The sequence below is a fragment of the Miscanthus floridulus genome, chromosome 2 (genome assembly GCF_019320115.1).
Source record: "Miscanthus floridulus cultivar M001 chromosome 2, ASM1932011v1, whole genome shotgun sequence".
NCBI classification, from domain to species: Eukaryota; Viridiplantae; Streptophyta; class Magnoliopsida; order Poales; family Poaceae; genus Miscanthus; species Miscanthus floridulus.
Genome location: NC_089581.1, coordinates 162,319,307 through 162,342,254, shown reverse-complemented (window position 1 = coordinate 162,342,254; position 22,948 = coordinate 162,319,307). Strand labels below are relative to the sequence as shown.

Genomic DNA, 22,948 nt, shown 5'->3' with positions numbered 1-22,948 from the left:
CTCTGCCCCTCTCTAGCAAAAATGACACTTCAGTAGTTTGGTGTCACGCAACAACCAACAAAGAGCCGAAGGGTGAGACTCAGGCCTGGCAGGGCTTCACTTCATTAGTGAAGCCATTTTTTTTTTCTTCAGCTCCACGAACAGTTTCACCGGTGGAGCTGAAGCGGTTTTGGTAAACCGTTTGGTAAAATGACTTTCTTGTGAGAGCATGTTTTTAGGGGCATGGAGGAGGAGCCGGGAGAAGCAACTTTTTTTTGGCTCCATTCCACCCCAAATTACTGTGAGAGCATGTTTTTAGGGGCTTCACAAGTGAAGCTATTTTACTTTACCCCGTTTGGTAGAAAACGGCTCCAAACGGCTCCTGAAGCTGATAGAGAAGCCCTACCAAACGGGGCCTCAATCTTCTCATAAAAAATGAGGTAAGACCGTAAGAGCCTGAAGTCCTGAGCTTCTAAGTGAAATTGGTTGTCAACAACTTCGTTGCAACATTCTATCCGAATTGCTAGAACCAAACTACTATCAGTACTACAGCTAATCGCCCTATTCACTTGACTTATAAGCCATACTTTTTCAGCCAACGAACAATATTTTTCTCTCATAACAAATCAGCCAACAGTACTTTCAGCCATGACTTATCAGCCAAACGAACAGAGCAAATATATGGACACCAAACAATTTGGAAAATATAATCAAACTAATGACGTGCCAGGCTGGCAGCAAGCCAAGCTAAACTCTGTCCATCCATAAGATAAGAAGCATTCAGAAATGTGCTGGTAGAAAAAAGGCAACTTTTTTTTTTGAGCAAAAGAAAAAAGGCAACTGTACCCCGCCAGTCTGGAACACAGGCCCATAAGAAGCCCAGAAGGTGAAGAATTCAAGGCGCCTGGCCCATATGTTTGCACGATTCGCAGCCCATTTTTCTCCTCGACTCCTTATAACACGGTCCGGTAGAAGGGGAAAGAGAGAGAAGGTGAGAGTGGATTTGACAAGGGGAAAAAACCAGGCCTGTGCGAGAGAGAGGCGAGGGCAACTCAGGCGACGCGATGGCGATGGCGATGGCGGCGCTGCGACGCGAGGGGAGGCGCATCCTTCTCTCCCCCACCGTCCCCAACCCGTCTCCGGCGGCCGCTTCCGCTGCGGTGACGCGATCCTCCGCCATCTCGCAACCGTAAGGCTATGACCTTCCCTCACTCTCAGATCTCTCTCGTGCTCGATCTGGGACGCGGGAGGGGGGCACGGGGTTTGTTTCGTACATCCGGGGGTACAGTATGCCAGCGTTTGATTTGTCTGTAGGTGACCAGCGCAAGCCCGCAACTAAGATTCGTATATAGACCAAAGCCATAGCATCGCATTTCATATGATAAGATTATGTTGGTTTAGTGCTGGCATATGCATTTGTTTAACATGCACTCAGGAACTGGAAATTTTATGTGTGGAATGATTTTTTTTCTCTCACTACAACACATCTCTATAAGCGTGTATTTGTTGAAATGCTAACAATCTCAAGCAGCCCTATACTCTGCATCTTTTTGTTCATATATAACTTTTTGTCTATATGGGTTTGTGCTGACTGCACACTACATTAACAGGGAGATGGCTCCACTTGGTGCACGCTCCATTTCAACTCAAATCGGTAAGGGTTCTTGCAGTCTGGTTCCTTCGCTCACTTATATTGATTGGAAAAGGTTCCTAATCACTAGTATTCTTCTGTTATGATCTGCAGTGAGGAACCGGATGAAGAGTGTTAAGAACATCCAGAAGATCACAAAGGCTATGAAGATGGTTGCAGCATCAAAGCTTCGGGCTGTTCAGACGAGGACTGAAAATTCACGTGGCTTGTGGCAGCCGTTCACCGCCCTTCTTGGGGACGCTCCTAGTATGTATATATATGGCGTTCCAAAAGCCACTGGATTAGCCTCCTGTCTAGTTACTTTCATCTGTTCTGCCCTTCTATGTATAGTTCGTATGATGTTATGCTTCTTTAGTATTGTTTGATCTGTCACCCATAATGTTCAGTAACATACTGTAAGATTTAAGTTAGATTTATTCAATTGAGGTTGGTCGTTCTAGGGTTTACTAGTAGTATCATGAAATGTTCAAGCTATGCTTCTTTAACAAGTTTTTTTTCTACCTGTAAGGGGCATCTTTCCTGCAATATGTACTTGGAAGTACATTTTAAGTTGATCAGTTGAAATATCGGCGTCAGTAGCCTCATAAGTAACTTGAACCCAGTATCATGTTTCTTGTATGCTTTTATTAGAAACTAAAAGATACAGTGTGATACTTCTGGAGATATAATGTTCATCAAAATCAGCATATATACTAGTATCCTTTTCATGTTTATGAGATGAAGATTTCTTATTGCGAGCAAATTTCCACTTCAAGAAAAAATTGTAGTGCAAGTGTGTGACACAGATGGCCTTTGCTCGTAGTATTCTTTCAAACTTTTTGGTCATGTGCAGTTGCGTTACTCTGCAGAGGTTTGAAGTTTACTTAAGTTTTCTCATGTTGATCTTCAACTTTTCTGCTTTGACTTGGCAGGCGTTGATGTCAAGAAGAATGTGATTGTGGCCATTACCTCTGATAAGGGACTCTGTGGTGGTATTAATTCAACATCAGTGAAAGTTAGCCGGGCCCTTCACAAATTGACATCTGGTAGTTTATTCACTTGGTTGACATGAATATAATCCTTGTGTATTGTTCTAAGTCTGCGAATTTAATGCTTATGTTCCTGTTTCCAGGTCCAGAAAAAGAAAGCAAGTATGTTATATTAGGAGAAAAGGGAAAAGTTCAGCTGGTGCGTGACTCAAGGAACAGCATTGAAATGACTGTAACTGAACTACAGAAGAACCCTATCAACTATACACAGGTCTGTTTTTATTAGTTTCTAGATCAATATTTTGATCTGTTTTAGTTCAAAAAAAAAAAAGATTTGCATCTGTTTGTTTTCTTAATGCCTGATTGTCTTCATAGAATCATGCTATGGTGTTTGTTCTCTAGGCTATTGAATTCCTTGACTAATTTGCAAGACAATTAATCTGAATGCGCAGAAAAGGATGTCTAGTATAGCTACTGGTTAACTTACTCGGTGCAATTCTGGACTCTTCTAGGCCCAAATGAAATTGTCTGCTGTAACAGTCATGGCCACAAATGACCAGACAACTTATGGATGACTGGTTCAGCTACTGATGGTTCCTTTACCTATTTTATTGTTTGCTATTGCTCACGTAAAAGAGCTGTGAATTGAGTATCAGAGTATAAAAATTAATCATCCTCTTTGCAAAGCAGCTGAGTCTTTGTGACATCAAACTATTGAGTACATGATACACTAATGCTAGGAAAAGTTGACCACTTGTATGCTTCCAATCTTTTTTGGGGTAGCACTTGAATTATGAAAACATGTCTTAGCATGTCGTTGGGTTCTAACTCTAGCTTCCTTAGATGTCGAGAATATCTTGTTTTTGTGATGAAATTTAGGAATACATTCACATTAGTACCTTTTTTATAAATATAATTTCCTTTGTTGCTCTGAAATTTAATGCTTTCAATTCAACGAATTTCAGATTGCTGTGCTCGCCGATGACATATTGAAAAATGTGGAATATGATGCTCTGAGGGTTATTTTCAACAAGTTCCATTCTGTTATATCATTTAAGCCCACAGTGGTAACAATACTGTCCCCTGAGGTAAGAAACCCTGAGGCTTGTGAACTAGTGCTCTAATCACTAGAGACCATCCAAAGCATCATATTATTTTGTTCATTGTTTACTGCTCTTTCCTTGAGTAGGTTGCAGAAAAAGAATCAGAAGTTGGCGGGAAGATGGGTGACCTAGATTCTTATGAGATTGAAGGCGGCGAGACAAAATCAGAGATATTGCAGAATCTAGCTGAGTTCCAGTTTTCTTGTGTAAGTCTTTTGTGATCACTAAGGAGCTACGTGTAGCTCGTCTATTATCTGGGGAGAACTAACTATGCTTATGGTTCAAAGCAACAATTTTATGATTGCTTTAGCAGTTTGTGTTGTGTAAATATACAGAAAAATGTGTAACATTTCCATGAATTTATTTTTGGGTTTAAGACTAGATAATTTTGTCTCCCTTATTGTAATATATATTGCAATGCCTGGCTTACTGCAGGTCCTGTACAATGGTGCCCTAGAGAATGCATGCAGTGAGCTTGGAGCCCGTATGTCTGCCATGGACAGCTCTAGCAGAAATGCTGGCGATATGCTTGATCGTCTCACTCTCACTTACAACAGGTTTGTTTTAACCAACTAGCACCTTTTTATGCAAGCATATTGTGAAGTATTTCATGCATTAGCAATAGCAAAAAACAGGATTTTAGAAGAATACTGATCCCTCAATTTCTATATTCAGGACACGCCAAGCATCCATCACCACTGAGCTTACTGAAATTATATCTGGTGCATCGGCCCTTGAAGGAAAGTGAAGAGACTGGACCTTTTCCTTCTCCCGTTTGTGTTCCTCTTGCATGAAGGCTTCTTTTCTTCTGGAGCCCCAGTTTCAACCCTTTTCATTTTACTTTTCCTTGAGAAACGTACTCATACTTTGTTGCAATAATTAGGCCAACGACAATGATGGTGCCGTGCGCCCCTGGCACATTGCAGAAAGAGTGTTTAACAGCTATGGTGAATGGCTGGTTTCATAAATTATGACGATCAATATATGTATTTTTGCACATGATTTAGCAAGTTCATGTTGTATTGGTGGGGTGACTAATGCCTGCCTAATTGAGCGATATAACGAATTAACGATATATAATGCGTCATTAATGACATTTGTTCAATCTGCGCCTTCATCATTTTTCCAGTTCGAGAATCTATTTTTAATTTTGATGATATATGCTAGAACATCTATTTTCAGTCTTTTCACTTTTCGACTGCTTCTATTCTCTTGGACCTTCATGTACAATCCCTGATGCAATTGCCAAATCACGATGACTAGATCTACCTTCTCAAATTGTGTGCATGCGACATGCTGCTAACACTAAAACCGTTCTTAAACATATGCCGTACAAATGCACTGTGGAAACCTCTTATGTTGTTGCATTTTTTAAGTTAAATTGATTCCTGTAAAATTCCCATACAGTTTCAAATATTTCCTAAACTTTATTCTCTTAAACTATTCTTCTATATATTTACCGGTCAAACCTGACACTCCTATTCTACCCACCTCTCCTCTTTTGGCGAAATCGCCTCAACCCTTCTTCATTGGACATCCCCCCCTCCTCCCTCTGCCTCCAGCAATGGTTGCGATTTTTTTTTATTACCTGAGTCCGGGTCGAGCCCTAAGCTTTCTTAATACTTCCTCGGGGCACTCAACTCAAAAACTAGATAGTTTCTATTATGTTCATTAATCATGTGTCAATTAAGTAAAATGGTGACATTTTTCTTTCGCGAACGGGGCTCACAACCCGTATTTCATTAAGAGAAAAAGGAGTTCATAGTACACAGAACAAAGACAAGCGCCAACGGTGGCGAGAGGCCATCGGCATCCGCTCACCGGTACCTAAAGCTACTGGACCAAAGAAGAGAGACGAGAAATAATTTCTTAGATAAGAAACTATATCTATACTGAACCAAGATATTAAGAGATGTGATAGGTAGATAAAGAGAGCAGATATATGTTGGATAAACAATTATTTTAAGAAACTATCCATTGAGAATACTACTTCTATTTCTAGTGTCTATATCATTTAGCAAACATAGAAACTACCACTCTCTGTCTCAAATTATAAGTCGTTTTAACTTTTATAGGTACATAGTTTTTGTCATGCACCTAGATATACGATATGTCTAACTAGAAAATCCAAAACGACCTATAAATTGAAACACAGTGAATATCTCAGTTTATGGGTCCGGAGTGTCCTTAGAACATTCGATTGTGTGCATAAGATCGCCACCAAAGTCTTGGAGCCGCCTCTTTTCTCCACACTCTAAATGTGCTTAGAAACATAATGTGTTTGGCAACCAAACAAGTGCATCTTGCTTGCATTAGCAAAGGTAATACCCAATCTTAGTTGGCTAGGCAGGCTCGATTTTAAATACGAATCAAACACATCATTAGGGGTTACGTGGAGACGTGAAGAATGTCTTAGGATCCTTTTTCGGACTCTGGATGTCCTTAGAAACTTGAAGATTATGTGGAGATATGAGCTCATCCGAATTGGAGACGACATGGATAGCAAACTAGAAAATCAATAAGCTAGATAAAAAATATTTTCTTTCTTCTGAATTATAAGACGTAACGTTTTATTTTATATGAAAGGGAGTGGTGAACAGTAATCTTTTCCAAATGAGCCGCCCGGCACGGCACGGCACGGGCACGGCGAGGCACGGCACTATACGACACGGCACTATGCGGCACGGCGGCCCGCCGTGCCGTGCCTGTTAGTGCCACCGTGCCTAAGTGGCAGCCCAGGCACGGCACTATGGAGGGGAAACCGTGCCGTGCCAGCAGGCATGGTGGCACGCCAGTGCCCGTGCCGGCCCAGGCACTAGCACATTTTTAACCCAAGTTCATCAGCACAAGTGCACAACTCAACTAGTCATGGTACGCATGTCGTCGTCTTCGTCTTCTCCAGGGAGCTCGCGCAACCTCTCGGACTCCTCATGGTACGCAGACAAGACAACCTCGACTGTCTCTTTAGAGGGGGGCCGGGGAGGCATCGCCACTGGCCTCGGCTGCACAAGTGCACATGAGCAAGAAGAAGTAGATCATTAGATCAAGATTCAAGAACAAGAAGAAGAAGACGGTCAAGATGAAGAACTAAAGAAAGAACAAGAACGGTTAGGGTTAGGGTTTACTGCGGATTCTTACCTCAACGACGTCGGCGACGTAGACGGAGCTCGGAGCAGCTGTGAATCAGCGGATCTGAAGAAAGAAGAAGAAAAAGATAAGGAAGAGAAAGCATCTTCCGTGCCGGAGCTGCCGGAGGGCGAGAAGAAGAAGAAGAAGATGAGTGCTCTTACCTACATCTTCGGAGCCCCGGAGCTGCCGTAGGGCAAGAAGAAGAGGTGGGGGCGGCGGCGGGTCGCCGTCGCCCGTCGGAGTCATCCCGCGCCATCGGAATCGGAGAGGAGAGCCAGAGAGAGCGAGATGAGAGCGCGGCGGGGGAGGGCGAGAATGATTTAGGGTTTCGGGTGCGAGGGGGAGCCGGCCGATGACGCTGCTTATATACACCCCCACCCCAACGGCGGAATCCAAACGGCTAGAATCGTAGGGGTCGGGGGATCCAACGACCATGATGGCTCGAAGCTGTGCCGATGCCGGGCCAAGCCTTTTTTCGTGCCGTGCCTCGTGCTGACCCATGGGCCGAATGTGCGGCCCAAGCACAGGCACGGCTGCGGGCCGTGCCAAGCACAGGGCATGATGCCTAGCGGGCCGGGCCGGGCTAGTGCCGTGCCCGTGTCGGCCCATTTGAAAAACTATAGTGAACAGGCTATAAAACTCGAGACTGAAAACTGGATTTCTGAAATGTTATCTTCACGTACTCGTCCTGTGAGTTGTGACTTGAGCTGAAAAAAGAAAGAAAAGAAAAGAAACACCACACACGGTTACGCGGGCAAGGGGCGACCGGACAACGCATCCAATCCAGGCAGCCAGGCCTCACCGGCTCATCGCCCTAGCCTCCCATCCCGGCTGACGGCTGTGCCCGTCTCCTTCCCCTGATTCATCCGCGAGCCCACCCGTCAGCGAGCGCCCATGACGGCGGACCGATCGCACAAGGTCGCCGATGAGCCCGCCGCCGCAGGCAGGCAAAGACCTGAAAGGTACCCAGCCCCCCTCCCTCCCTCGCTCTCCTATCCGTTACGGCCATCGATTTGCGAAACCTAGTGCCCTGCCCGCCGCCCTCGCGGTTGAGACGGGGGTTGGGGATGCCGAGTCGCTGAAACATGTGCGCTTCTTCTTTAGGAAGAAGAGGAAGTGGGATCAGCCCGCGGAGGACTTGGTCTCCGCGGCGGTGAAGGCTGCTGCCGTGGCGGGGATTCCTGTGATGAATTTCGGTGCTCTTCCTGGCGTCACTGCGTATGGAGCTGCTACATTGCCGAGTGTAGTCCCTGTTCCATATTCGTTGCCGCCCCATATTGCGCCATCGGTGCCGCCCCGTATTGCACCATCGGTGCTCCAGAATGCTGCTGTTGCAGTTCAGAAATTGAGTCAGGTTGATTTAGTTTCTCATACCATACTGTTTTTTAAGCTCTGAGAGGTACTATGTGGACAATTATAATCTAGGGTTATCGGAGTGCATCTGTCACTACTTATGTATGTCTTTTTTTACTATTAGGCAAAAATACCAGATGAGGTCATTGCACGCGAAATTGTTATAAACGATGCAGATCCATCTGTGCGATATAAGCTTACAAAACGACAAACACAAGAAGAGGTAAATCCTTAACCAGACAAGTCTAGGTTACTGGTGGACTCTGTTCCTTCTAAAACATTGTATTCGCATACGTTAAGGTCAAATAAGGTACTTATGATGTTCCTGATACTTAACAGATTCAGAGATGCACAAACACTGTCATCATTACCAGGTATAATCTGACATGCCCTCTTGGTTTTGACGGTCCATTCCTGAGACTACTTGTTTTACCTTGTAAGGGGAAAATACCACCCTCCAAATGAACATCCTGATGGTGAGAAGCCACTCTATCTACATATCTCTGCTGGATCTCAGGTAAATATTATTCTTTCCATTGAATTCCGTTTCCTTCATTTTATTGTGACCATAATAACTTTGGTGATATATACCTGAAATTTCTGCACTGCAACAGTTATTTAATCAGTTGTATAACTATATAATGGACCATTTTATGGCTGTCTGCATGCATTAACTGTTGAAGGGCGGGCCTGGTGCAAGCGGTAGAGTCTTACCGCCTATGACCGGAAGATCCCGGGTTCGAGTCGCGGTCTCCTCGCATTGCACAGGCGAGGGTAAGGCTTGCCACTGACACTCTTCCCCAGACCCCGCACAGAGCGGGAGCTCTCTGCACTGGGTACGCCCTGCATGCATTAACTGTTACTAGAAGATCTCATTGTGTTTTCCATCTTGTCCTTTCTTGTTTTTAACCATGATGATGGTGCCAATTATCTTCAGCCTGTTCGTTTGGCTGTGGCTTGTCGTAAACGATCGTAAATTTCCAGCCGGAACAGTATTTTTCTCTCACATAAACCAGCCAGCAGTACTTCTTCACGAACCAGCAACGACACGAACCAGCCAACCGAACAAGCCGCTTATTGTTCTTTTGTTTTTAATACTATGTCAAATACAACTTACTGACTTGATCACCATGTTAAAGTCACAGAACTGTCATGTCTGCCTTGAGTTGACTATTGATTGTTTAACTGCTACTGCTTATAAGGGCGTTAAACTGTGAACTAAGGACCTTAGGAGTATGCATTTTAAAACTACCTTTGAAGATCTTAAAGATCTCAACCCATGACTGAAGTTTTCTAGTAAACAGGGAGTCAGGGAGGCTAAAAGGGAATGGACTTTCCTGCCTTACTAGGGTGTTTGGTTTGAGGAATCACTCCATTCTAGATGGAGTGGTGCATCATGAGTCCATTCCTAAAATTTGGTAGAATGGCTCCATTCCTCAATCCTCATACTAGTACTAATTATTAGCTTGTGAGCAATGAGGCGATGATGGATCAGCCCATTCCATTCGACAAACCAAACAAAAAAGTTAGGATTGAGAAGATGATGAACTAACTCACTCCTCAAACCAAACAGCCTATAAATGCTGTAAAACAGTGATTGTGCCAATGCATATAGTAGGTCATACACTAGTTTTGCTTTTTGTGGAAACTGGGATTTAACATATCTGCTTGTTAGGCGTAATGCAATCTAATTGTGATGATATTCCTCTTTAATTTTTTTTATTTTGAATCATCCATCCATATTATAACAAAAAATTGCATGATATCAGTGCCAAGGCCATTGTCATAAGTAGCAGCATGCCACTATTTTTTCTAGTCTATATTCAATCCTGTATAAACATTCCTTATAATAGTAGTGATAAGATAATAATATGCATTTGGCCTCTCAATAGTTGAAAGATACCGCTGAGCGCATTAAGGCAGTTGACCGTGCAGCTTCAATGATTGAGGAAATATTGAAACAAGGAACAATCTCAGAGTCTATATCGGTCCCTTTCTCCTCTAGTGGTGGACAGGTAATCCTCTATATCTCCAGATCATGAGCAAATTTACCCATTTTTGGGAGCGAATGGGGATCAGTGTAGTATGTTTGTTGTACTACTATATAACAAATTCTGCTCGAGAAATTTAACTTCATCTCTATTCATCTTTCACAGGCTGTTCGTCCTTTTAGTGCCTCGATATTTTTGGATTTTGATGCAGATCCATCATTGAATATTGCAGCTCGAATCCGTGGTCCAAATGTATGTTTTTTGTAGAACTATATGTGATCCTGGTTTTATTTGATCATTTTGTTATTAGCATATCTCAGTTTAATTTTGTTAATTACTCAATTTATGTGCTGTTTTCTTTCATTTTTTTTTTGGAAAGATCTAATCATAAAGCTTTCTCTGACATCCCAATTTGGATGGGAGAAACTGCTTTTGTGCTGTTGGTGCTTGTGCTCTTTTGTTATTATAGGATCAGTACATAAATCATATCATGGGAGAAACAGGGGTCACTGTTGTACTAAGAGGGAAAGGTTCAGAGAATCTTGGCAGTTGTCATGGTGAAGGTTGGTGATTATTTTGATAGCTTTTAGGAACTCCTGATTTGTAGGCTTACATTTTATTCTATAATTTGTAGGCTTACATTTTATTCTATTATTTCTATAACATCCTTTGTAGCCTCACAACAACCTCTACACCTATACCTCGCAAGTATGCATTTAAAGAACCTAGAAGCTGCAAAAGTTTTGGCAGACAACCTCCTTGATACAATAGCAGCAGAATTCGGTGCTTCCAGGTACGTAAATTTGCTAACGTTGAATTAAATGATTATTTATTTTTTGCTTGCACGTTTTCCATTTTATGAGAAATACAACCTTTGCATCTGCATTCTCACCTTCTTGGTTAAGTATTTGCTTTACTTAGTCATTAACTCATCTTGATTTTATCAGCTTTGTCCTTTGAAAATACTTATTTTCTTAAGGAAATGATTGTATGAAGCATACAAGCTTACTGACTCTTAGTATCATGTTCAAATCGCAGCCCATTGTTTTATGTTTTTGTGTCTTTTTCTTTTCTCCCCAACATCAAAGCATGTACAGATTCTTATTTTTGATATTGGATCCTACAACAGAAGTCTTATCATTTTCATTTTATTAATACATTTTTTCGACAGAATTTCTTGTTCAAACGTATATGGTGCTGTTCCACCTCCTCAGCAGTTGTTAGCTGGTACCGACACCTCAGGAGCGAAATCAGATGTTCACTATACTTTAGGGCCCAATGTGTTATCAAGAGCTCCACATTCCTCTGCATCTACTGCAGTTATTGCTCCTGTTGTTGCTCCTGCAGTGGCAGTGCAATCAGGGGCTCCAACATATTCTGGGGTTCCACCACCCAGTAACATGGCCTATCCTATTCCACCAGTAAATGGTGGGGCATTTTACAGCGGTTATGGGGACATTTATCCCCAAGCAACTCCATTGCAGCAGGTGGCATTCACACTCAAGCATGCCTTGTCGTCGGCAGCTCAGGCTGTTCCAGTGACGTCCACACCAACAATCATGGCGACAAAGGAGAACTCAACCTGGGATGTGGAGATGGATAAACGTTCCCGAAGAAAATTCCAGGAACTACCAGTCTCAAAGGGTCCAGCAACAGAAAGTCAGGTACAATTAGTTCTGTTTTTCTTTCTGATATAGCCTCACTTAATTCTTAACTACAGGAGCTAAAACAGCCTTTTTAAGCTCTTCTTTTGTATATACTTGTTCTGCTGTCCCCTCTATTCACCTCCTTTTCTCTGTATTACCTTTCATGTGATTAATCTAAATTCCATGGCCACCGCCTATCCTGATTTGACGACATCTTCCCTACTCTCTCATCCTTGTTTGTTCTCTCCTTTCTTAGCTTGGCTTGTGCCATCTTTTGTAGCCCATTGACTCTTATCAGCACAACTTCCAAGGTGATTTCAATATCAGGATTTGGAATTCCTGGCATATTTGCTTTTGTTTGTATCTTTGATGTACACTGTTGCTCTTTTAACTACAAGAAAAACTTTGTATGACATTGTGACATCTATTAACATCAAAATGTTCTGCATAAAAATATTGCCCTTTTGTTTATGATGCCTCCTTGAAACAAGGGAAGCACTTTTGATTAACCGAGAGATTTGATGCAACACAGCAAATATTCCACATGCAATTAATAACTACTATAAATCTGACTTGTTTTGAAGGAAAGGAACTTTGCTTGCTCCTGTAGTTCTTGCAGTTCTCTTAACGGAGACTACAATCCAAATTTAACAGTACTATTAAAAGCAATAGTTGGATTGCCAGATTGGCATCATCGTTTTTTGTTGTATTCTTTTATCTGCTTCTAAGTTCTAACATCTCATTTCATTCCAGGTATTTTCTCTGACCTTGTCTGAAGCTCACAGGTGGCAATACATGTGGGTTTTTTCACAGGCTTGTAACAAGTTGGAGTTTGCATTAGCTGTGGAGTGTAACTGACAAGATGCAGAGCTCTTCAAATATCTTGTTACTTTTTTCAGCACATAGAAATTTAACCTTTGCGTTTGATCTGTTTCTGTTCGCTTACAGAGTTCACTAGTGTTGATTAACATTGCTAGCATGCCTTAAGTTTTGAAATTGGTTGTTTGGTTTAGTCTTGTTAGTAGGTTTTGATACATTTTATTTCTTCACACTCTTTGGAGAAAGTTTTGCATTTGCAAAATCTTCTCGTTCATTGGAAGTTCCAAGCAATATAAATATACAAATTACAAAAGGTCCTTCCATATGAAACTTCACTTAGTTAAGCAGACTCAGAGACTCAGGGTGTTGTTAATTTCCTGCATTGTCTCCTACACTTATGTGTATATCTTTGTTATGTTATTATAGACTCTCCCAATATGAAAATTATATTTACAGCATATCTGCTTCTATCTTTTCAAAATTAAGATAACATTATGAACCTGTCAAGAGTCATGCTAACTAGTATTGTGCTTCCATATGAAATATGCTCATATTTATGCTGCGTATGCAAAATTGTTTCTGATTTCATTCTTATGCATGCCATTGTGCATTACCTACTCACACAGGAATTTGATGGATGAGTGTTCTTGTTTTCTTTCATCTTTCCAGAACTCACAACTGGGGTCCAAATTTGTTAAGACAGGTTTAGATAGTTTAGGTAACATTGGGAGCTCATCAATTGCACCTCCAAAGATAGTTCATCCTGGATCAAATGGAATGCTTCTGCCAGAAGAAGCGGACATGTCATCACATCTCTCTATATCCACAAAGATGCCACCACCACCCCTGAAGAGCATGCTGCCGCCGCCACCCAAAAACATGCCACCGCCACCGCCACCGCCACCGCCCAAGAGCATGCCTCCGCCGTCACCGCCCAAAAGCATGCTACCACCACCGTCTAAGAGCATGCCTCCGCCGCCACCAAAATTCCCTTCAGATGAGTTATTGTCAAGAAATGAGAACAAGACTTTTGCTTTAAAGGAGCTGACAGCACCTCCAAGGCCCTTGGATGCAAGATCAGTCTTGCCATCTCAACGACAACCAAAGGAGCCTGAGGAACAAACAAAAGCCACACCTGTGTCTGGTAATATTTCACACAATAATTTCCTTTGTGCATAGGATATGATTTAACTTCACTAATTTACATATTATCTTTGGTGTTCATTTATAGATACTTTGCTGAAACTTATTGATTATGGAGATGATGACGATGACGACGATATTGATGTGACAGACAACATACCTAAGGGCAATCCAACTCCTGGTTCAGAGCAGAAACCATTTTGAGCTGTTTAAAACTGGGTCTGCTAACGTAGTCTAGTGTGAAACCAGAATTGCTGATAAGGATGCTTGCTGCCTTGGTGCATCTTCTGAATCAAAGAGGCAATCGAGCTCCTTGTTCTTGTTCCGTAGTAATTCTAATGGGCAATGAGATTTCTTTGAACTTGTATTCATTGTGGCGTAGTCAAAATGAACCGTATGTTGTTTTGGCTCAGATATGATGATTTTTTGTTTTTAGATTGGACGTTGGTTGCTGAACTCGTAACATTTTAATGTCAGTATCATATAATTGTTCGAGCCTGTCATTTTTGTATCCACTATCATGCAAATTTAATTTCTGTAATAAGGTCAGACATCGCGTGGAAGCACTTTTCTTAATTGAAGGAAAATGGCAGGACATGTGCTATGGTAATTTTCAATTCGGCTTCTCCTTGACATGTTCAAATTCAAGTTATTAATATAGGAAGTCTAAGGTGGAGATCTCCTGCAGTAATCACCAGACTTTGGATCACCAGACTGGCCTAGATCGGATCCAAATACTTTGGATATTCGGTTGAACCTCCAGTAATCACCAGACTAGCCTAGATCAGATCCAAATACCCTTGATATTCCGTTGCTTAACTGAGTATGACGCATAGACGCCTATCCCGAATATGAAACTGGAGATCCATTCAAATGAAGGTTATCTTTGTGATGAAGACTTTAATAGGCATGTCCGTTGACATCGAGGTTGTTGGCATTTGCGATTGTATTGTGTTTCAAACATGCCATCAGTTAGCTCGGGTTTCTGAAATTTGCTTTTCAGAAGGGCCTTCAGATTCGCCATTACTTTTGTAAGACCACACAACCACGTGTTTTATGCAGTTTCAACACATAAAATTTTTAGCACCATAGGATTAAGATCCAACAACCTCCACTATTCTTCTACCTCTAACCTTCTTTTACATCTAGATAATTACAAGATCACAGATCACAAGAAATATATTTTTTCTTCCGTAGAAGGACAAATCACAGATCGCAGAGACGTTTATGTGTTCGTTATGACATGTGGGCCCCATACGTCATAGATATAAAAAAATCTATGTATTTTTTTGTGCTAAAACACATGTGTGTTGTATAGCATTTCTGTTTGTAAAAGGTTGCACAACTCGCACGTCAGGTCAGGCTCTCCCTTATCTTGATCTGTTTGTTTGTTGGTTTCAGTTAGGATTTATCAATCAGCCAACTATGTTTTTTCTCTCACACCAAACCAGGGGGCTTATCAACTAAAAAAAACCAAAAAGCCAACGGGCGGCTTAGGCTGTCCGCACCGCTCGCCTCTAAAGCATGCGCTACGCTGCGGCTGCACCGCTAAAGCCCGCACCGCTCGCCTGGAAACCCCGCGCTACGCTATCTGCCGGCCGGTCGAACGCTACTCCTGGAGGACCACTGTGTGCACGCTAAATGGACTATAGCGAGGAGAGAGAGAGAGTTGGTGAGAGAGAAAGGGAGAGAGAGATGAATAAAATATGAAAAAATTGATATAGAGTATGTGATAGAGATAACACAGGTGCGGAAGAAATAGGTATAGAGTAGAAAATCTCAATAACTAGGATAAAATATTCCTTTTTAGAAATGGAAATAGAGGTGGACGATGGATTTCCGAATGCCGACTATTCCATAACCTATTGGCTCCCTTTTATTCCACAAAATGGTATACAGAGAGCGGGAGGAGTTCGTCTGCTGGTTACAACCGAGGCTGTCATTGCCCAGAACGGCGGCAGCGGTGACGGTGTATGCGCTGGTCGCTCTTATCGCAGGCGCCGGCGCCGCCGTGGCGGGAGGTGGCGAGCAGCCGCTGTCGAGGATCGCCATCCACCGCACCACCGCTGCGCCCCAGCCGGGTGCCTTCGTCGACGCGTTGCCGGCCCTTCTCGGCCTGGAGGTGAGCCCTCTGAAACGCTGGCGCCTCACGCTAATTCGAGTGGGCGCATCAGTTCGTGGGCTCGAGGTGCTCTAAGCTCTTCCGAGTATGAGTGCACAGTAGTTTAAGAGCTTTGTCGCAATCCGGGGCTGAAATTTTGCAATTCATCATTAGAAATATGGGCGCTCAATACTCGAATGTCCAAATAGGGCTTAAATTTGTAGCACAAGGGTTATGTGTTGTGCCATTGCCCTCTCTAATGGTTCCCTCTGCTGCAATCAGATTATCGGCTGCTTTATTTGTTGCAGGGAAGGACAGAGAATGGGTGACCGTCACATATAGTAACCCCAGGCCTTCGAAGGATGACTGGATTGGAGTATTCTCTCCTGCTAATTTCAAGCATAAACTGATACACTATCTGCTATTTGCTTTGGTAGAATACTGCATGCTTCTTGCTAAATGGAAAGCTGGACTGATCTGGTGTATTTTGTTTCCTTGGGTTTGTCAGTGATTCCATTTGTCCACAAGAGAACGAATGGGTGGAGTCCCCTCTTTTATGTACAGCTCCTATCAAGGTTGGGTTAGTTTCCTGTGAGTTTTCTTCATGTGAAGTTTAGGTGACTTCATAACTCTTATCTGAACATAACACTGAAGGAGGCTTCATATTTCGGCAGTTCCAATTTGCAAACTACACTAATCGTGATTATGGAAACACTGGAAAGGGATCCTTGAGGCTTCAGCTGATAAATCAGAGAGAGGGTTTCTCATTTGCATTGTTCTCTGGAGGCCTGTCGAATGTATGTGCGAAATGCTTTCTTTTTGTGAATCAATCTATTGAACTGCAGGGTTTAAAAAATTTAGACCTTTTTATTTGGTATATGTAAGCTATCAGTACTATACATACAACCTAATCAAATTTATCTTTTCTCCTGATAGACAATTGTGGCCCACCTGGCCACCTTCAACACAATGATTAACTAAGCATGACATATGCTGGGGTCTTTTTGTTTATATAAATATTATTAATAATTTCCTTGTCAGTTGTCACAATATCCGGGCCATGTACAACCTCTACAGTCAAATTCCAACTATAGAATTTTAGATTTAGATGTCACTGTTGTGGACTCCTTCCTAGGCCGCCACTATAGGCGCCGGACCAAGCGTCCTCCACGAGGTGCGTAGTTAGGAAGTGTTGCAGCTCTATAAGTGGCACTTAGAGAGTGTAATAAGGAATCATCGAAGAAGAATAGACCTCCCAAGTGGTGGGGGTTTCTCTTCGACGGTGGCTGCGCGCGGTTCAGCCGCTGCCGCCGCCGAACTCCCCACTGCGGCATTGCCTCGCTATCCCCTTCGCTCCAACCCTCAGTCCCAATCACTCCTCCATTCTCCCTTGCACACCCCTCACAGGCCACGCTGTATCAGTCACACACCAGTACACCACTAAACATGGTGCACTAGTAAAAGTCTCTCGCCTAGATTTTTAGCAATGAGCACCTTGTCGTCTCTTTATAACCAAAGAGAACCATTTTGATTTAGAGTTTAGGTTGTTTTTTTAACTCAAACACACCACACAGGAGAGCTGCATGTCATTGTAAGATAGAAAATACGAATAGGGACACTAGTACCATTGTGTTTTATATTTTGGGGTCACTAATATCGCTGCCAGTTGTTTTACCATTCTCAGTTTCCTCTGCATACCACGATGGATAACTAGTATGTGCTTTGGCATGACCGTCTGCATTTTTTGTGTAATAATACAGCCGAAGCTCATCACCCACTCAAAGAGTGTTACTTTCATCAACCCAAAGGCTCCAGTGTACCCACGCTTAGCACAGGGAAAATCCTGGAATGAAGTAAGTATCATTTTCGTTTGTTTTTTCTTGTAAGTAATGAAGGGAACATCAAGTAACATTGTTTTATATGACTCACGAAAGAAAATATATTGAATGCAAATAGGTGATAGATTTTGGCCATTTCTCTAATGCACTTTTTTCGTAGCTGTAAGTAACATTTTCTTTTGATCGAATTATAATTTGCAAAAAAATTTAAAGTAACACAAAACAAGAACTTGGATATTTCAGTTAGTTATTATTTAGATGAGTACTTCTTAGTTTACCGTTTACCTTTAGAATTTGTTCTAGTTATCAAGGTTTTTAAAGGAAAAGTGAACATAACTGCTTTCGGGAATGAAATTGCATCATATCTTCAAGATTTTTACTGTTCTTTAGTGACTCTAGATGACAGTGACATGGACAAGTGGCTGTGGTACCAATGAGGCTACACCATTTGTCCGATGGGGCATACAAGGGCAAATCCAACTCCTTTCTCCTGCAGGCACCCTTACTTTCAGTCACAACACCATGTGTGGTTAGTAATTTTCATACTATATCCTGCAAAAATAAAGAGTAATATCCTCAATTTTTATCTGAAATGTAGGGATCTATCTTACGATAAAATTACAATGTCCAACAGTTCCTATGCTTTGCATTGAATTTAGTGTTTCCATGTTCCGAAGCTAAGTGTGCTGATGTTTTCACTTTTTATGAAACCCGATGAGTCATTAATGTTGCTATGGAATCTAATAAGAACATTATCATTACTATATACCTTTATGGCCCTATGTCAGGTCCTCCTGCAAGGACAGTTGGTTGGCGTGATCCTGGTTTCATACACACAAGTTTTCTCAAGGACTTATGGCCCAATCTCTTGTTATTGAGTTTCACGCAACCTTATCCTCCCTGCCAACAATATACTTAATCGCATCATAGTCATCTAGAATCTCTCTCGTAAAACACTTTTTGGCTGCTTTTATGCTGAACTACGCCGTGGCAAAAATTCTTGGTGTGACCGATTTCGCAGCCTCTTTCTCAATAATTGAAGCATCTAGTTCTAAGCATGGCAAAGAATTCTATGCTTCAAAGTCCAGATTCACTTCATTACTGCGCAGCCACGAAAGGCAGTGGTCAAAGTGCTCAACCAGCTCGAACAAAGTCATTTTACTATCTAGGTTTACCTAAAGCCTAGAGTTTAGGCTCTCACTCCGCTGGTTGCGCCTCAGTCCTAAATAGCACTTATCAGCATGGTACGCAACACACTAGATTTCCCTCCTCTCATACATCTGATACAGCCACGACTTCTTATCTATAACGTTATGCTTATCCAATAATTCTAGCCATTTCCTCTCAATCTCTTCTATGGAGCAACAATCATAAAGGAAATACCTGAAATCAGCCTTCACACCATCATCGTGAAGATTACGCACAATGTTCTGCTCAATATGCCATATGCATAGCCTATACGATGAATTCGGCCACACTAGCCCGATTGCTCTCTGCATAGCAAGGTCTCCATCAGTGATCACAGAAACCGGATGCTTCTGAACCATGGCATCAGAGAATGTGCTAAGAATCCACACATATGACTCAATTGTCTCCTGGGAAATAATTCCATGTGCAAAAAGAACTATGCTACCATGGTGATTCACCCCAACAAAAGGAACAAGGGGCAGGTTGTACCGATTCATTTTGTACGTGCTATCAAATACGATGACATCACCAAATGCTACATAATCAAGCCGACATTGACTATCACACCAGAGCAGTTCCTTGAGGTGCCTTTTCCCATCAGTCTTGTAGTCGAAGAAGAAACCAGGATCCCTACGTCTGCACTCTATCAGGTAACTAATGACTGTTTGAGCATCACCGACAGCAATTGTAAATCCAACCTTATCATACTCACCGTACTGCATTTCTATAATATCCATTATCTGGTGTTTGCAGATCCCAGAAATCTGCATCGCCACAATATTAGCTTTTTGCTCATCGCTGATTCTTCTATGTGAACGCACAAGACAAGCAAGGTCTCGTTCCGCCATTGGATGGTTGTGTTCATATATGAAATCCTTCACATACCACTGCCTTGTGTTATGATCCCATGCAATCACAAATTTAGCAGGGCATCCAACACGAGTAGTATTCCGTGGCTTCCGCTTCTTAATCTCCCTCTTTAGCTCCTCTTCGCAGAAACCTTCACAACTGCAAACAAACTTCCGAAGGGTCCTCTCATTGTGGTCGTTGCCCCACTCACAATAGCTTTTCCTAACACTAAATCTTTTTCCCTTAGCGTATTTGTTATAAAACAGATATCCTTTTGTTTCACTACGAAATATCTTCCTGACAATTTCATTGTACTCCATCAAAGAATCAAGACCCGACATTTCCTCCTGCATCAATCAACAACATTAAATTAATTAAAACTCCATAGAACAAATTAAAAAATATATAAAAAGACATGGCCATAGCGGCGTAGCATAAAGCCTCATGTCCATGTTAACATTTTCAATTCAAAAAAAATACATAAGTATGCCACGCCGAAATAGTTGCATTTGCAATAGAAGATTAGTGAGTACATAATGTGCTAGAAAATGCTGTTCTCCTAAAGTATCAAGTGCTTCTCTATTTCTTTGAGATAGTAGGTGCCTAAGAGGTACATTCTTCCATTGCAAAAGGAAAAGTTATACAACAGCTGCATCCATTTAGTTATGTACATTTGAGGATTGTAATTAACAGTAAGGTTTAGAAATAGCCAAACTCTATACATGTTGGAATCTTGGGCTGTTTGCAACAAGAAGCTAAATTTGCAGGTATTGACTACTAACAAACGGTACTCTGCCCAGTGAATCATCGGAAAAATTCAAGTTTTCTTAAGATAAAATCTTAAAAAATATATCAAGTGATAACAGGAACTTGTAGATCAAATGGCTCTCTTAATTATAATAGTAGATAGGATTTCCAGAATTTCTAAACAGATTCTGACAACCTGATATCAACAAAACCTTTAATAGAATGCACATCTAGTTTGGAAGTCAAGTTCCATCCATAGTTAAGTTGGATTCTGATATGCCAGCACAAGACAAGGCATACCTTCATAAGTCAGCACAAGACAAGCCATAGCTTTTCCTCTGTAAGCTCTTGTCAGTTAACGCAAATACTAGTTCAGGATTTGATAGGATCATCTTACTTCTAGTTCTAGTAAAGATAGTCATACAAGTGAAGGGCTTTAACATACATGTCTAAACAATCATACAATTTAGAACATCTTGTAATTAATACAGAGAAGGAAAACTAAACTAATACAACCATAACTAACTGTAATACTATAAAAGTTTAGGATCATAACCATAGGCAGGTTCCTTTTTCTTTGAAACATGATCATAGAATTCATCATGCTATCATATTTGGTAAATAAATATGTCACATACAAATATTAACATCTGCTCTTATGGTGTCTGTAATGCAAATAGTTGCATCATCATACAACAAGAGAGAATCCATTCCTATAAGAAAATCTATTAATTACAAGATGTTCTTATAGTAAGGACATGTTACTTCAATGTATTACAAAATTTCACCCAACAGCTAGCTGCTTACTCTAAAAACTAAACCAAGCGACCTCTGAAACTAATCACAGTCAGACCAACAACATCTCTACGGCAATCACAATGACTCTACTGATTAAACGCATACTCATCTGAAATCTTTTCCTACTTGATGTATTTGTTGCACTGCATCAATATATTCTCTGAGAAATTTAGAATCACAACAAGAGATAATCCATTCCTATAAGAAAATCTTGAAAACAGGCCACTTCCAGACCTTGCATCAGAAGCTTCGTTACGTGAAAATAAACAGGACTTGTCTAACACAACATCAACAGCCTGATAGCTGCAATGATCCCTGCTTGGATGCAACAAGCACATTTTTCTTCTAGCAGGGACAACCCAGAAAGTGTTATGGTCTTAACTAAAATACCGTAATTATATATCTTTATAAGACTTGGTTGTAGGTTACTATCATACAAAGTACTGAGTACTAACTGACATAGAGCTCTTGAGTAAAAGAAAAGGGAGCTATTAATCAAATTTATTTTTCTCGTGGGGATAGATATTTGACAAATGCTTGTTGGACATTCTTGAATATTTCTAAACCTTTTATACATTAATAACATGTCCTTACTAGTAGCACCTTAGTAGCATAATGTTGCAGCAGAGACATTCCAAATTTCAAATCATTAGAATTTTGTGATGCTTCAGTAATGCAAACATTCTGGAACAGGAGCACCAATTATCCATCTACAGAAGCCTAATTTTGGAATAATCAAATCAAATATGAGCTATACATGTACTAATTTGCCACAACTACACATCCAGATCTAAGAGGGAGAGTGGAGAGTGCAGCCATTGGTGTGGGTTTGAGTGCTCACCGTGAAGGGGAGAGGTTACCTCGAGGCCGGCCTCAGACTGGAGGGCGGCGAGGGTGCGTGGGAACCCGGCAGAATCAAGGAAGGCGGCGACGGAGGTGACCACCGTGGCCCTCGTGCTGGGGGCAAGGGTGGTAGCAGGGCAGGGCCTCCGGCGGTGGCTAGAGGGAGGGAGAGAGCAGGGCAGTGGTGGCGGCGGTGGCTTTGGCGAGGGTGAGAACGACGTGTGTGCTAGCGAGTTCGGCGTGGGGGCGGGGGAGGGAGGGTGGGGGTGGGGAGTGAGAGGTGTGTGCGCAATGACCATGTTACCCTTGGATGAATAAAATCAACAAAAATGGCTATTTTATAGAGGCGATCGGAGGCGATAGGAAGCGATTCCAACCATTGTAAAAGATCTCATTAAAAAATATTGCTTGTTTCATCATGGAGTGTCCCACAAGTCAGCGATAGCTGCGTGGCAATGTTTTTTTTTGTTCACGGACATTGCTTGTTCCGTTGTGGAGCTCATGCAATTTAACCAAATTTCATTAACACTTTTTAAGGTGAACACTTGGTTAAAAAATTCCATGCTTAAAGATTTAAACAAGTAATTATTAGTTCTAGCATTAAGATGAATTTCTTTTTCATCACTCGCAGTTGGTTTCTTGGGATTCTTCAGGGGTTTCACCCCGTCATGAGTAACTCTTCAAACACTCAAATCTACCGCATCAAGGTAGCAAGCATTCTAGCATTATAATAGGGGAAATTAGTGCTGTCAAAGTCTGAAGGCCTAGAGGTATCTATCCTTCCCTCTCTAAATGGCGTCGG

The 22,948-nt window shown here is 41.8% G+C and overlaps 4 protein-coding genes and 1 long non-coding RNA gene across 11 annotated transcripts; 3 read left to right on the top strand and 2 right to left on the bottom strand.

The window, feature by feature from the left end:
* The first annotated feature begins 961 nt into the window (after nt 1-961).
* On the top strand, nt 962-4,806 carry LOC136540392 (ATP synthase subunit gamma, mitochondrial-like). Its single transcript, XM_066532397.1, has 9 exons — nt 962-1,168; nt 1,590-1,633; nt 1,724-1,876; nt 2,542-2,655; nt 2,742-2,869; nt 3,564-3,686; nt 3,788-3,907; nt 4,137-4,258; nt 4,377-4,806. The coding sequence occupies exons 1-9, from the start codon at nt 1,044-1,046 to the stop codon at nt 4,447-4,449; spliced, it is 1,002 nt and encodes a 333-aa protein (XP_066388494.1). The 5' UTR covers nt 962-1,043; the 3' UTR covers nt 4,450-4,806.
* Nucleotides 4,807-6,186: 1,380 nt separating this feature from the next.
* Nucleotides 6,187-7,116, bottom strand: LOC136540391 (uncharacterized). Its single transcript, XR_010779943.1, has 3 exons — nt 6,992-7,116; nt 6,840-6,893; nt 6,187-6,703 (listed from the first exon to the last, which is right to left on the bottom strand). It is a non-coding gene; the product is annotated as an uncharacterized lncRNA (long non-coding RNA).
* A 415-nt stretch (nt 7,117-7,531) lies between these two features.
* Nucleotides 7,532-14,277, top strand: LOC136535511 (protein RIK-like). Its single transcript, XM_066527772.1, has 12 exons — nt 7,532-7,792; nt 7,935-8,184; nt 8,308-8,406; nt 8,523-8,557; nt 8,625-8,700; nt 10,076-10,198; nt 10,340-10,426; nt 10,644-10,737; nt 10,850-10,967; nt 11,346-11,838; nt 13,309-13,783; nt 13,871-14,277. Exons 1-12 carry the CDS (start codon nt 7,725-7,727, stop codon nt 13,984-13,986), a joined length of 2,034 nt encoding a protein of 677 aa, XP_066383869.1. The 5' UTR covers nt 7,532-7,724; the 3' UTR covers nt 13,987-14,277.
* Nucleotides 14,278-15,692: 1,415 nt separating this feature from the next.
* LOC136540390 (probable inactive purple acid phosphatase 1) lies at nt 15,693-18,641 on the top strand. Of its 7 annotated transcripts, none has more exons than XR_010779940.1 (6): nt 15,693-15,904; nt 16,192-16,259; nt 16,392-16,458; nt 16,538-16,680; nt 17,644-17,736; nt 18,121-18,334. XR_010779940.1 is itself a non-coding variant. In XM_066532395.1 (5 exons), the coding sequence occupies exons 1-5, from the start codon at nt 15,756-15,758 to the stop codon at nt 18,597-18,599; spliced, it is 522 nt and encodes a 173-aa protein (XP_066388492.1). In that variant the 5' UTR covers nt 15,693-15,755; the 3' UTR covers nt 18,600-18,641. The 7 variants fall into 7 exon arrangements, 3 of the variants coding, with proteins under 3 accessions (XP_066388492.1, XP_066388491.1, XP_066388493.1); XR_010779941.1 differs by having other exon boundaries at nt 16,392-16,474; nt 16,558-16,680; XR_010779942.1 differs by lacking the exon at nt 16,192-16,259.
* Nucleotides 18,642-18,977: 336 nt separating this feature from the next.
* On the bottom strand, nt 18,978-22,445 carry LOC136537365 (protein FAR1-RELATED SEQUENCE 5-like). Its single transcript, XM_066529357.1, has 3 exons — nt 22,164-22,445; nt 21,907-21,987; nt 18,978-20,105 (listed from the first exon to the last, which is right to left on the bottom strand). The coding sequence occupies exons 1-3, from the start codon at nt 22,443-22,445 to the stop codon at nt 18,978-18,980; spliced, it is 1,491 nt and encodes a 496-aa protein (XP_066385454.1).
* Between the last annotated feature and the right edge of the window lie 503 nt (nt 22,446-22,948).